Raw genomic sequence first — 12,591 nt, 5'->3', positions numbered from 1 at the left:
CTTGTACAGTGGGAAATACCATCTGCCATGCATTTCAGAGCGGTTTGCAGACTGTGAATGTACATGTATTGGTTTTACTCGTCGTTACTAATGGTACCGGTACGTCGTGACAACCGTTTCTTACATCTCTTCAAGCAAATATTTTTCCAGTTCTTAGCGGTCTCTAGCCTTTCTGTATAAATGTTTTACTCAGCGTTAACGAATCTCTGAAAGTGAGGTTTTGGCAATTTCTTATTTGATGTACAACTTGGCTACTAGTAACACACAAAGCAACACCGTTTTGAGTTCGATTTAAACGTATTTGTCCTCTTGGTTTTTTGGACCGTAGGAGATACAGCCGAATGCGTAACTATAGCTGCTACATAACATCTTAGTAACATAAGTTATCTTGTTTTCCTAAATCAAGATATAAGAATTTGATTTCGCTTTCTCGCAGAACATAAAGGTAATGAAGTGAAAGAGATTTCATTATCTTGTTTACGAACTATCTGACAGGAGCTTCTTCTCTGACGTTGCCGATAATTAAATAGTAATCGTATGGCAGTTCAAAGCATTGGTTTTGTCATAGTCTGTACTGATTAATTACTGCTTAATTTTAGTTTTCGTCGTCAGTGAAGCTCAGTTTAAAACACAATATTAACAAAATATAGTTGCCGCTTTAATTCCTGTTTACACGTGATTACGGACCTGTTGTCTGCTGTGCTAGGGAAAATCTTTGTTTTTGCGCTGTTCATAACCTCAAACGCTTTGTTTATAAACGTGCATGAAAAATAAGTGAGGAAAACAACCGAAGGAGCTGTGTTTCTAAGTGATTTCACCTCTTATTAGGCGGATTCTCAGTGAGGTGAGCGATTTTATAAATTGACAATTTTAGTGGAGTATGTAACGTAAATAAGAATGATTTTACTGTGCTTATGAGAATGAGCATATTCTGGCATACAGCAAGTAAAGTCTGCGAAAAGTTGTCCATCGAGTTGTGAATGGGAAATAAAAGATACGAAACATCCGATATTTATTGAATGTTATTGCGTATATACCCGTTTTGTGGCACCACGAATATGAAAGCTAGTTCGTGAGGAATGAACGTAACTTACACTTTTCGCAATAGATTTCATTTATTATTATTTAATACCAAATTCTCTAGTGCCATTGTGTGTATCACCGTCCTGTCAGTGTTTTCCCTTCGTCTATGAGCGGGTACGAAGGGAAAAGTAACTAACTGTTGTTTTGGCACATGTCGATAAATATTTTCATGTATGTTCACTTATGTGCTGAAAATTATTCGTAGATGAAAGTTTGTTGCCACATTGCCAAAAATCATGTGAAATTATATATTCATCTGAAATCTGTATACTTGTCATGAAGATACAAAACAGGCCTATCAGGCCAACAGTTGAACATACGTATGGCGTGTGTGATTTTATAGACTGATGCGAGAATGGAATATAGTTGTTTCATTTAATTCAACAAGTAGGATTTCGCCTTTGTCTGCCCCATGGTCTTCACAAACCACTCCTATTAAATCTTGAACTGGCAGAAGATATAGCTGTTGTTAATTTTGCTTTTGCTATCTTGTCTAAGCTTTAAATATTATGCATAACAAAGCATTGGGAACATGTAGTAGCATGTACTTCAGTTAATGGTCATGTTTTATTAATACTCCATATTTAGTTAGGTAGGCTTCATCTCTACTTGCTGATCTAAGAAACAATTTTTTTACTGTAAAATGACTACAGAATTTTTGATATCAGTTCAAGAAGAAATTGTCCTGAGACTTGTCTACAGAATGAAATATTCACCACATTTCAATAAAATTAGATATGTGTACAAGTAGGGAAACTTTATCATTAAAAATAATAAAAGAACAATTGATATTCTTTACGACAGTTCAGAGGTTGACAGTAGCTTTTTCCTTCTCTCTCTCTCCTTCTCTTAATAGCAAGAATTTTTCAAATGTTTCAACTGGAACTGACATGATTCATGTGAGTGATCTTATTACTGTGAAAACATGTTACAATTATACAGTTATAATATACTAAGATTAGGTCTTTTAGTATCTTGCAGAAAATGTTGCTATGTCTAATTACATTCATATTTGATGAGAGTGGACATGATGATGTATGGTGAAAGATCATTATTATTGGACCTCCCCCCCCCCCCCCCCCCAAAATTCCTCCCATTTTGTTTATGAGTTCTCCTTTGGTAGAACAGCAGTCTTTCACAATTCAGTGTGCATGTCCTATTGTGAATAATTCTAGCACTCTGTGTAAAATGTCTGTAGTATGGGATGAGAGAGCAGGAGCGTCCAGCAGATAGCTTCTCAGAATTGTAAGAACAGTTTTTGAAATGACCTATGATCAGTTCCATGCAGAATGTCCACATGGAATGTTGGCCTGCTATTCAGCTCCATTATGTTCATATATGGATATACTTTGTGTTGAGTGGTTAACTTACAGCATAAAAAGTTAAAAATGAAACAGTATGTTTATCATACGACAAAAGACTGTTTCTACAGGATAATATCAACTTTTATTCTGCGGTATTGCATATTTTCTGAATTGTGAGAATGTGGCAGGCATTTTGTTTTCAAGTTCAGGGTGATCTGTAATAAGATGCAAGACAATTATTAAATATGCTTCCACAAAAACAGAAAGCAGTAGATGATAAACCACGTGTTTTCAAGCCAAGTGAACCCTTTCCTCCTAACATTCTGTTCTCTTTATGAGTACCTACATGCATTTAAACAAGAGTAATGGTGAAGTGAAAGAAATTCTCAGTAAATTATTTTTATTGTAAGGACTGTAGGTTGTTACCTGACTGAGCTACACTTGTTTAGGTGCTTTTGATCACAGTTGCTTCCATTCTAATACTGCAGTAAATATTATTCATGTAAAGTAATATAATGAAATGTTCTACGACAGTGTGTCAGTGGTAGTAAGGAATAAAATATAAAATAAACAATCTCTTAATCGGATAGATAGCAGTCCCCTGTTTGTTTATGTAGGAAGTTTTGAGAACCACTAGATCCTCTTGCATTGTGGCACAAGCGGAAGAGCCTGCAAATGTATCATCATGTCATCTGTTGTTGCATTATCAATATAGGCCTATTGGAAAGAAATTAAAAATAGCTAACAGTATTCAGTCACAGTTATCTATGTAGATAAAACTGACATATTTCCCTGTACTGATGTCTCTATTTTTTCAAAGTGATTAGAATTAAGTTAATGGCCTTGCGACTTGAAGGGTTTCTTACCATAACTGTGTCATGGTCTGTCATTAGTTCAGTAAATTAGGATGTGGTAAAAGATGTTAGTCTGTGTGCATTCCTAAGAAAACATTTGTCATCAAAATACAACAAAAATAAGTAGTACAAGAAAACCTATATCAGGAGCAAGCTATACCCTCTTTATATTAGGTCAGTTTCTTAACAACTGCACTCCCTCATGTGGTTGGTCTCTACTGTATAATGTTCTCATGATCATATCCGATTTGCATTAGATATTTTATAATAAAAACATAGTTTTGCGCTGCCCACACTACAGATATCTACTTGTTACTCTTGGTCCATGAACATGCTGCTATGTGTGTTGCATGTTTATGCATTCTTCTTTGGTAAAACAACAGTATTGTCACTTTAGTACATTGTAAGTAATTCTAGTACTCCGTGCAAAATGCTTATAGTGTGGGTTGGGATGAGAGGACCAAGCTGCTGATTTGTGTGTTTATTTTTACTCATCCAGGGATCATCTCACAATGACATACGAATTGTCACAGTAATGCAATGAAAATCTGTTGCTCAAAATATATACACAGAATACATACACATGCTTTATAAGGATATGAAAGGTAGTCTACTGTGGCCTTGATGGAGGAACCATTTTGGCATTTGCATGAATTGGTTTAGGAAAACCACAGAAAACACAAATTAAGAGGCTTGGATAGCACTAACTCCGTCCTTCCGAATATGAGGTCATTGTCTTACCAGATAGATTTACATGCAGTTTGCTTCAGATAAAGTACACACTATTGATTTGAATTCAAGTCCAGCAGCTGTGAGCTAACTCATTGTGTTAGAAACATGGTATCCAGTCAGTTTGTGTGAGCGATTGTCTGTATACTCTATACCATTGATAGTGCAAGGTGCAGGCTTTAGTCTATTGATTTTGTGATATTTGTAGACTGTGGTAGGATCAGAGTATTAGTGATTGTTGGTTGAACACAATTTACTTTTACCTGTTTGTGCAGTGTTGACTGTAACAGAGGTGCAATTCTGGGTACACTACATTCTTGCATTATCCAATAATGAGCAGTATGGTGTTCAATTTAAACAATATTTCTTATATAGGACCTACTTTTGATAATAGTTGCAGACACTATGCTGTCTGAAATAAACAAGTTGCAGAGAGAAACAAAGCACAAATTTGAAAATCTATCACTATATTTACAATACTGGCCAGATTTGTGATCAACAGCTGACTAAGGTTGCATGTCATGATCGTATATCATTATTGTGATGTAATGACTGACGCAACACTGCTGTCATTCTGAAGAATGCATTTGGTAAGCAAACTAGATCTTTAATTCAAACTTCCTGTTGCAATTATTGCAGCATATCACACATCTATGACCCCTGGTACACCTAGGGTCATTAACTTCCATTGGAATGTTTGCCTGTTCCAAAACACTGTACACTTAGTTTTCTATGTTACACAGAGTTGTTCTGTGTTTTTTTTTTTTATGGTGAAGAGACAGAGGTCACTTGCTTGGTTATGTCTATGCTCTTCATGAAAGTGGTTTATCCTCCCAGATTTAAGTACCTGAATTTGTTCATGGTATTGGAGTCCCTTAGTTAGCGGCATAGATGCGGAAGGCTTTTGGCCTTGCCTCCATTCCAGACAGATTTCCCCCTCCTCACACACGCCTCCCTTTTCCCTACATTTTGTCTCTTCTTTTGTGACATTTTGTTCCCCATTTTCTGGTGTTTTCTTCCCCTGGTGTTGTGCCCATTGTGTAAGATTATGGTATTGTGTGGGGATGGGGATGGATCAGCAACAGTATTGGCACCCCATTGCATGTAGTGCCTCTGGGTTGTCCACTGCTCCCTACCTCTCCCTTCCCCTCTTCCCCCACATTGTTTACCCTTCCTGTTGCTCTGAGGTTCCTTCTGCCCCTCTGACCATTTTCCTTTCTTGTTGACTGGACTGTGCTTTTAGTGTTGTTCCACCCTTAATTTCTGCTCTCTTGGTACATGGGACTGATGACCCCTCTGTTTGGTCCCTTCACTGCCCCCAGTCAACCATCCAACCATTCATGTCATGACATCGTTTTTTTTTCCCCTTTTTTTTTTTCTTTGGGAGGATGGATGTTCATCTCCACTTGGATAGAAATTCTCCACCTTCTGTTATACTGGGCCAAAAAATTAACCTTGGTACATTATTGTCTGCTGTTCAGGCTTCATTATCAGCATTCATTGGTCAGAGTTTCCAGTATGTTTGCCTGAAACTCGTGATTTCATCCACAACTTTTGTGGAAATTTATGGAATGCAGGTGTCACTATGAAACAATTTCTTTTTTATTAACTACTGCAAAGACTCTTTTTTACCATTAAATTGTTAACTTTCAGCAGTTCATCTCTTCATTCGTTACTGTGAACATTTTCAAGTGTTTATCTTATTGTTTCTAAGGACACATTTTGCTTGTAATGTGGTATTATTGTTTCCTTTACTTATTGTAAAAGCAAAAAGTCTTGTGAAAGTGTCCAGTGTTAAATATGAAAGAACATGTTTCACTACTTTAGTTTTATGGCACAGGTGCAAAATTTTAAGTATCTTGGAAGCAGGGTAGACACCGACTGGAAGTGCAGCATACACATTAAAACGAAGATAGCAATCTCAAAAGAGGCATTTTATAAGAAAAGGAAAATTTTCTGCAGCAGTCTGGAGAGAGAACCGAGGAAAAGACTCATAAAAAGTTTTGTATAGAGTGTTCTTCTGTATGGCGCTGAAACATGGACATTGAAGAAGAAAGACAGAGAAAGGCTGGAGGCTTTTGAGATGTGGACATGGCAGAGGATGGACAGAGTAAAAGATGAAGAGGTACTGAGAAGAGCGGGAGAGAGAAGACAGTTACTAGATGTAATAAAAAGAAGAAAAAGAAATTGGATTGAGCATATATTAAGAAAGAATGACGGTCTGATAAAAACAGTTTTAGAAGGTTATGTAGAAGAGAAGAGGAAGTGAGGAAGGAAGAGATTTTAGACACTGGATGACTCGATGGATCGCACAACATACAGCAGCCTTAACAAGGAAGCAATGGATAGCAGAAAATGGAGAGGCAAAGGACCTGCTAATATAGCAGAAAACTGATGATGATGATGATGATGCTATACTTCTTGTATTTAGTTTTATTACCATGTGTGTGGTGTAGAAGAGACAGATTTTTCATGTTAAGTTGCCAAAATAGGAGGGTTTGGAGGTAGGCTTACAGGCAACAAAAGAAGTGGAAACCTTTACAGTCTGATCTAAGAACACAATGTAAGGTTGAAAATTACTGTGTGAGGGGCAGATTGTGGGAAGGGAGACAAATACAAGACTGGCGTAATCACCTAAAATTGTACTTGTAACTAGTTATAGGTAATCAGCAGCAAAAACAAGAGATTAAAATGGAAAAAAAGTTGTCAAGTGCAGACCGAAGTGAAAGATAAAGAAGCACTTTAAAATTGCAAAAGAACAGAATGATTAGACCTAAAGTTGTAATTTAATCCATTTGCTTTGACCCATGACATCATCAACATAGTGGACACCCCTATTTCAGTGTTTGTAAGGAGCTTACAGCTGCTCAGCCCCAATTCCAAGCATAAACAATAAGACGACCATGGTGTCACTCATTAAACCCATCAACATACACAAAAAACCGCGAAATATTTAACTCCAGCAGTAGAATGAAAGTAACAAGAAATATGCATTTTGAGTAGGAACAAACTAAATATATGACAGTAAAAATGACGCCACCATTCCAAAATAAATATTAATCCAAAACCCAAGCACACAAATTTCTCAATATTCAATAACCAGAAGATGCAAAAACAAAAATCCTTGGTAGCATGGACTTCACTTGACTTATACAGCTCAAATGAAGACCATGATATCAATAAACCACACACAAATTGGAAACCTGGTGCTGGAAATTCAATACCATGAACCCACACACAATTCCAAAACCTGATACTGTTGTGCGAGGTGGCACAGTGGTAAGCACTGTGGACTTGCATTCAAGAGGATGATGAGTCAATCCCGCATCCGCCCATCCTGATTTAGGTTTTCTGTGATTTCCCTAAATCACTACAGGCAAATGCAGGGATGCTTCCTTTGAAAGTGCACGGCCAACTTCCTTTCCCATCCTTCCCAAACCCGATGGGACGGATGACCTCGCTGTTTGGTCCCTTCCCCCAAATCAACTAACCAACAATCAAAACCTGATACCATAAACTTCAGTTGACCTATATATACCAGCCAAAACCAAGCCTGCAGTACCAAAAATCAACACATCAAATGGTGAAATCCCTTATCCAAACTCTTAACGTACTCTATGTATCTAAAAGTAAGTCTGCAATACAACAAATGAAAGCATAAGTAATGTCAAAAATGTAACCTAACTAATGATGATGAACCAGCATTAATGATACCTGCCAACCACTTTTCAACTAAATTAATGAACTGTCAAGAAGAACCCCAAAATTCATGAGTGCTTCCATCATAATTGGCTTCAATATACTTAAACAACTATAAACAGCAACAAACTGATCATATGTATTACAATAATAAATAAATAAATATATAAAATAAAATAAGATGAAAAATACTTACCAACCAAACCTACCCTGAGATAAATTTAGGCTGGCCAACTGCACTCTAGAAAATGAAACAAAACGAAGTTGTCCACAGTCAGTTCAAATAACTGCAGGAATTCAATTGCAGACAACATTTCTTCACCTATTGCAACAAGCAGTGACCTACCTATAAATTTGTGTCTCGTGTACATGCCCAAAAATAAAAAGGAAAATAATATGAAATCTCAGAACATAAGAAACACAAGGCACTAGTCATTCCAAACACAAACATGAATCCATCAACTACGCTCTGCAGAAACAAAGTAACTCACTAACAAATCGGCACACTCTTCCAATAACAACCTGCTGCACTCAAGTCACAATGTCAAATGACTCATTTGTATACATAACAAACTACTTCGAATAATAAACATCCAACATAAGAGTGTGCCATCAAATACTGAACATGCCATATACAAACACCACTCAATCCAAAACACTGCACTGCCATGAAGTCACACAACACAATGTAGTTACATCACAGGTCAAAGCAGACAGGTGGAATCACAACTTTTGGTTGATCCAGCCATAAATAGTGATCAAGGGGGAAACACTGTTATAATTGGGCAGGTGATGTGTTTCTACTAGCAAGTACTTCTGTCATAAGGTATCATCCAAACACCCTAGTTTCTGATATTTCTGTTGCTGAGTATCTGTAATACAAGTGCTGTACTCTTAAATATAATTCTGTGGTAGAGCTTTGATAGTGATAAGTGTCTTGTAGAATGTAATCCTAGACAGAACTTACTGCCTTTTTGACTGAATACATAGTGCCACATCTTGTCACGTTACTTGCTCTAAGCTTTCTTATCTTTCATCACCTGATGGTTTTGATTTTTTTTTTGTTTTTTTTTTTTTGTGCTAACCCCAGTATTAAAAATAACACAAAACCAAACATTTTTAGCCATTATAAAGAAAGCTTTACATCTGTTCTGATTTGGTTTGAGGAAATGCCAATCACTTACAACCTGATCATTGCTATGTTGGGTACTGTGAATATGTTATGTCCATCTCCTGCTGTCCATTCCAAATATAATATGAATTACAAATATATTTGTGGTAATGTAAAAGTAGAGAAGAAAATTCAATGAAATTTAGATGTCTCTTGCTTATGAAAGCGTATGTTAACTATAATTTAGAGTTGAGATTATGTTTTTTTTTTTCTCTCTCATAAAAATATTTAGTTAAAAATCAATAATAGCCATCTATTGCGGTTTTGGAACATTTCTGTTGCTTAGCATTTCATTTCCTAGACTCAGATGAGCTCTTATATTTACTTGATTGCACTTTGGTAAGGGCAACTTGGTTTTTAAATGCAAGCTCTATGACACACAGTTTGTTGTTTGAAATCTACTGTATTGTTTTATATGCTTATTTGGAATAGAATGAATGCTAGGCTCTAAGCCTTTTAAGATCTTTACTAATCTACAGTAGTTTGCTGTACGAATAAAATCAAAACTGGGTTTAACTATAGGTTAGTATGACTATGGTGGTGATGTATGTGCTCCCTTTTTCCAGACTGGACCATCCTAAATGCAACAGGATTGGAAGGACAGTGCCAGTGGGCAAAAAAAAGTCAAATTGCAAACATGAAGACTGAGGCTCAGCCAGAAAGTTGCAAAAAACACATCACTGAGGTGCTTATGTGTTTCTGTAACAAACATTTTAAAAGATTGTGCAGTGCTAATACATAAAAACAGTATCCTTGTCACAAGGTTATGAAACTACTGACTGGAAGTTTGAAAGATACGAATCACTTCCTTTAAGTTTCTTTGGACTCAGGCTGTGTGTATTGCTTTGTTCTTGATGTAACTTAAATATATGAACAAAAAGTGAAACAAGTCAAGATGTCATTCACACCATCTCCAGGCATGGCAACCACACCTACAATGTCTGCAACAGAGAGTCCTCCACTTCAGTACATGTCAGAAGATGGAGACAGCATTGACAGAAGTGAAACTATGAATATGTCCCAGCTTGAACCCTTACCTCCTGTTGATGCCCAACCAGTGATGTACTGTGAACCAGCCTTTTGGTGCTCTATTAGTTACTATGAACTCAATACTCGTGTTGGTGAAACTTTTCATGCTTCACAGCCTTCTATAACAGTAGATGGTTTCACAGACCCAAGCAATTCAGAACGATTCTGTCTTGGACTGTTGTCAAATGTTAATCGTAATGCAGTTGTGGAACAAACGAGACGTCATATAGGGAAGGGTGTTCGTTTGTACTACATTGGTGGTGAAGTGTTTGCTGAGTGTCTAAGTGATTCATCCATTTTTGTACAATCACCTAACTGCAATCAGCGGTATGGGTGGCATCCTGCTACAGTCTGCAAGATACCACCTGGCTGTAACTTAAAAATCTTCAACAATCAGGAGTTTGCAGTGCTGCTGTCCCAGTCGGTGAGCCAAGGGTTTGAGGCTGTGTATCAGCTAACTCGTATGTGCACAATTCGAATGAGTTTTGTCAAAGGTTGGGGAGCTGAGTATCGCCGTCAGACTGTCACATCTACTCCTTGTTGGATAGAACTTCATCTGAATGGTCCACTTCAGTGGTTAGACAGAGTTCTTACACAGATGGGCTCACCAAGATTACCTTGCAGCTCAATGTCCTAAAAAAAAATGATGCACCCATTATAGTTGTGTAGGATCCTGTGACCAGAGCCAGTTGTGTTTTGGTTCTACCTGAGAAGACCACTGTAACTGCGACTGAAATGTTGGTTTTATCAGTGACAGTTTTTATAGTATGAAATGGTACCATGCATAGAAAACGCTCATAGTAATTAATACAACCAGTTCTTCTGCATGCTTTCAATTTCTGGTTCCTGTGTTTTGTAGTGTAAAGGATGTTAAACTTAAAATGCTCGTGTAGATGCATACTTCAGAATTTATTTTTGTTGCTTTATAAATATATATTTTGTTGTATGTGTGAACTATTTTAAAAACTCATGTTGTGTGTAAATTGTTACAAATTATAATTTTTTTGTTCATGATGCCATGGTTATTTTCAACTAACCTGAAACTAAAAAAAGGCATCATTGTACTGCCCAGTATGAAACAGAAGTTATGTAGCAATTCATTGTGTATGAAAATTTATTACATCAATAGTCACTTCAATCTACAAAAAATATTCACATTAGTGGTTTCAGCAAATAGTTGTCATCTTCAGATGTCCTTAATCCTCTGAAAAGCTTCGTACAGCCAAACAAATGTAGTTAGGCACTTTGAACGTCATGAAGTTACTTAACGATTCAATGAATGTACATCATTTCACCACATTATAAAAAATTCACTCTTTTACCATGTGACAATATGACGTGCAGTCATTGAAATGTTAAATAATTTTATGAAGGAAGTGTTTGTCTGTATGAAGCCTTTTAGTTGATTAAGCACATCTGAAGATGGTAACTGTTTGCCATACAGGTAATTTGAATATTTTGTTTGTGACTGTGCAGTTGTTGACATAATAAATTTTTATACAAATATTACAAATGTAACATACTTCCAGTTGCCAGTATGTCATCATTTTTTTTTTTTTTTTTTAAAGAACTTTATTGTATGTTGTTGTGATTTGTTGTTGTTTGGAAAGCAATGAACAGTATGGTGTGAAATGATCAAGCTCAGAGTATAAAAAAAGGAATTTGGGTATTTTGTACAGAGATTATTAGTTATGACTGACACAGAACTGTCCAGTTATGTAGAGCAACTCATGTCCTGAGGAAAGTGCCTTGAAAGTTCTTGGTTATAAAACAAGTGCTGTATAATGGATCTTAGTACCATAAAGCCAGAATGTGAGCAAGAAAAGCCTAATTAATTAAGTTGTAACACAGAGAATACTGGTACTGTAGCAGTAATTTGTGTAGAAGATTTGATATTTGAGTTGAAGCAAATAATTTCTTCTCAGTTTTTGAGAATAAGTCTTTTAAGTGCTACTGATTTAACTGAAAATTGAAAACTATGTGAATAATGTATATTATAATTTCCTGATGTTACATGTGACATAGCATGTTTCCACTTTGTGTTGAGATATGTTGCATCAAAAATAGTGTGTATTTTGTATTAAAAAATACCATTTTGTCAAATCCTTTGTGACGGTTTTGCAATATGAATCCCTGTTACGACATTTCCAACCTTTCCTGTGTTTGAGTTTAATGAATGCAATATAAAAATAAGAACACCGTAAAAGATGTAAATTTGTGAGTGATTAGCAATATTAAAAATCCCAGTGCAGAAATCTGAGCAGCCAACAAATTATGAATATTCTAACTTATAAAAACTTAAGGAAATAAAGAAATGAGTCATCTGCACTACTATTTCATTCTATTAAAATTACTGTTACATTTCTCTGTAACTGCATATATTACTGGTTGCTCATACATTAACTGACTGTAATGACCAAAACACACTTTTTGTTTAGAGAGAGAGAGAGAGAGAGTGTGTGTGTGTGTGGGGGGGGGGGGGGGGGGGAAGGAGAGAGAGAGTTGTATGCAAATTCCTCTTCCAACCAGTCTTTTGCATGTTTAACATCCAATATTTTACAAAAAGGAAAGTGTGTTCATTCAGTGTTTAGGATAAAGTTGCTTTTACGTTTTGGATATTAATTTTTAATGTAGTTTTTTCTTATATACTATGTGCCATCCACAGAATTTGTTCTGCTCATAGTGTTCTCACAGGATATAGTTCTTCCCATAGTATCGTTGA

General features: G+C 36.2%; 2 protein-coding genes across 2 annotated transcripts in view; both read left to right on the top strand.

Annotated features, from left to right (window-relative positions):
* Nucleotides 1–353: 353 nt before the first annotated feature.
* Nucleotides 354–11,391, top strand: LOC126456870 (mothers against decapentaplegic homolog 3-like). Its single transcript, XM_050092692.1, has 2 exons — nt 354–445; nt 9,407–11,391. The coding sequence occupies exon 2, from the start codon at nt 9,736–9,738 to the stop codon at nt 10,504–10,506; it is 771 nt and encodes a 256-aa protein (XP_049948649.1). The 5' UTR covers nt 354–445; nt 9,407–9,735; the 3' UTR covers nt 10,507–11,391.
* LOC126456869 (cell division cycle protein 123 homolog) overlaps nt 523–12,591 on the top strand; it is a 109,290-nt gene continuing 97,221 nt past the window's right edge. Inside the window, exon 1 of the mRNA XM_050092691.1 lies at nt 523–844. The gene's annotated coding sequence lies outside the window, so the exon portion shown is untranslated. The remainder of the gene's footprint in view (nt 845–12,591) is intronic.

Source organism: Schistocerca serialis, chromosome 2 (genome assembly GCF_023864345.2).
Source record: "Schistocerca serialis cubense isolate TAMUIC-IGC-003099 chromosome 2, iqSchSeri2.2, whole genome shotgun sequence".
In the NCBI taxonomy this organism is placed as follows: domain Eukaryota; kingdom Metazoa; phylum Arthropoda; class Insecta; order Orthoptera; family Acrididae; genus Schistocerca; species Schistocerca serialis.
This window is presented reverse-complemented; position numbering and strand designations above follow the sequence as displayed.

Bases quoted from the DNA above. Each gene is read 5' to 3' on its own strand.
- LOC126456870 (XM_050092692.1), top strand. From the start codon at position 9,736: ATGTCATTCACACCATCTCCAGGCATGGCAACCACACCTACAATGTCT.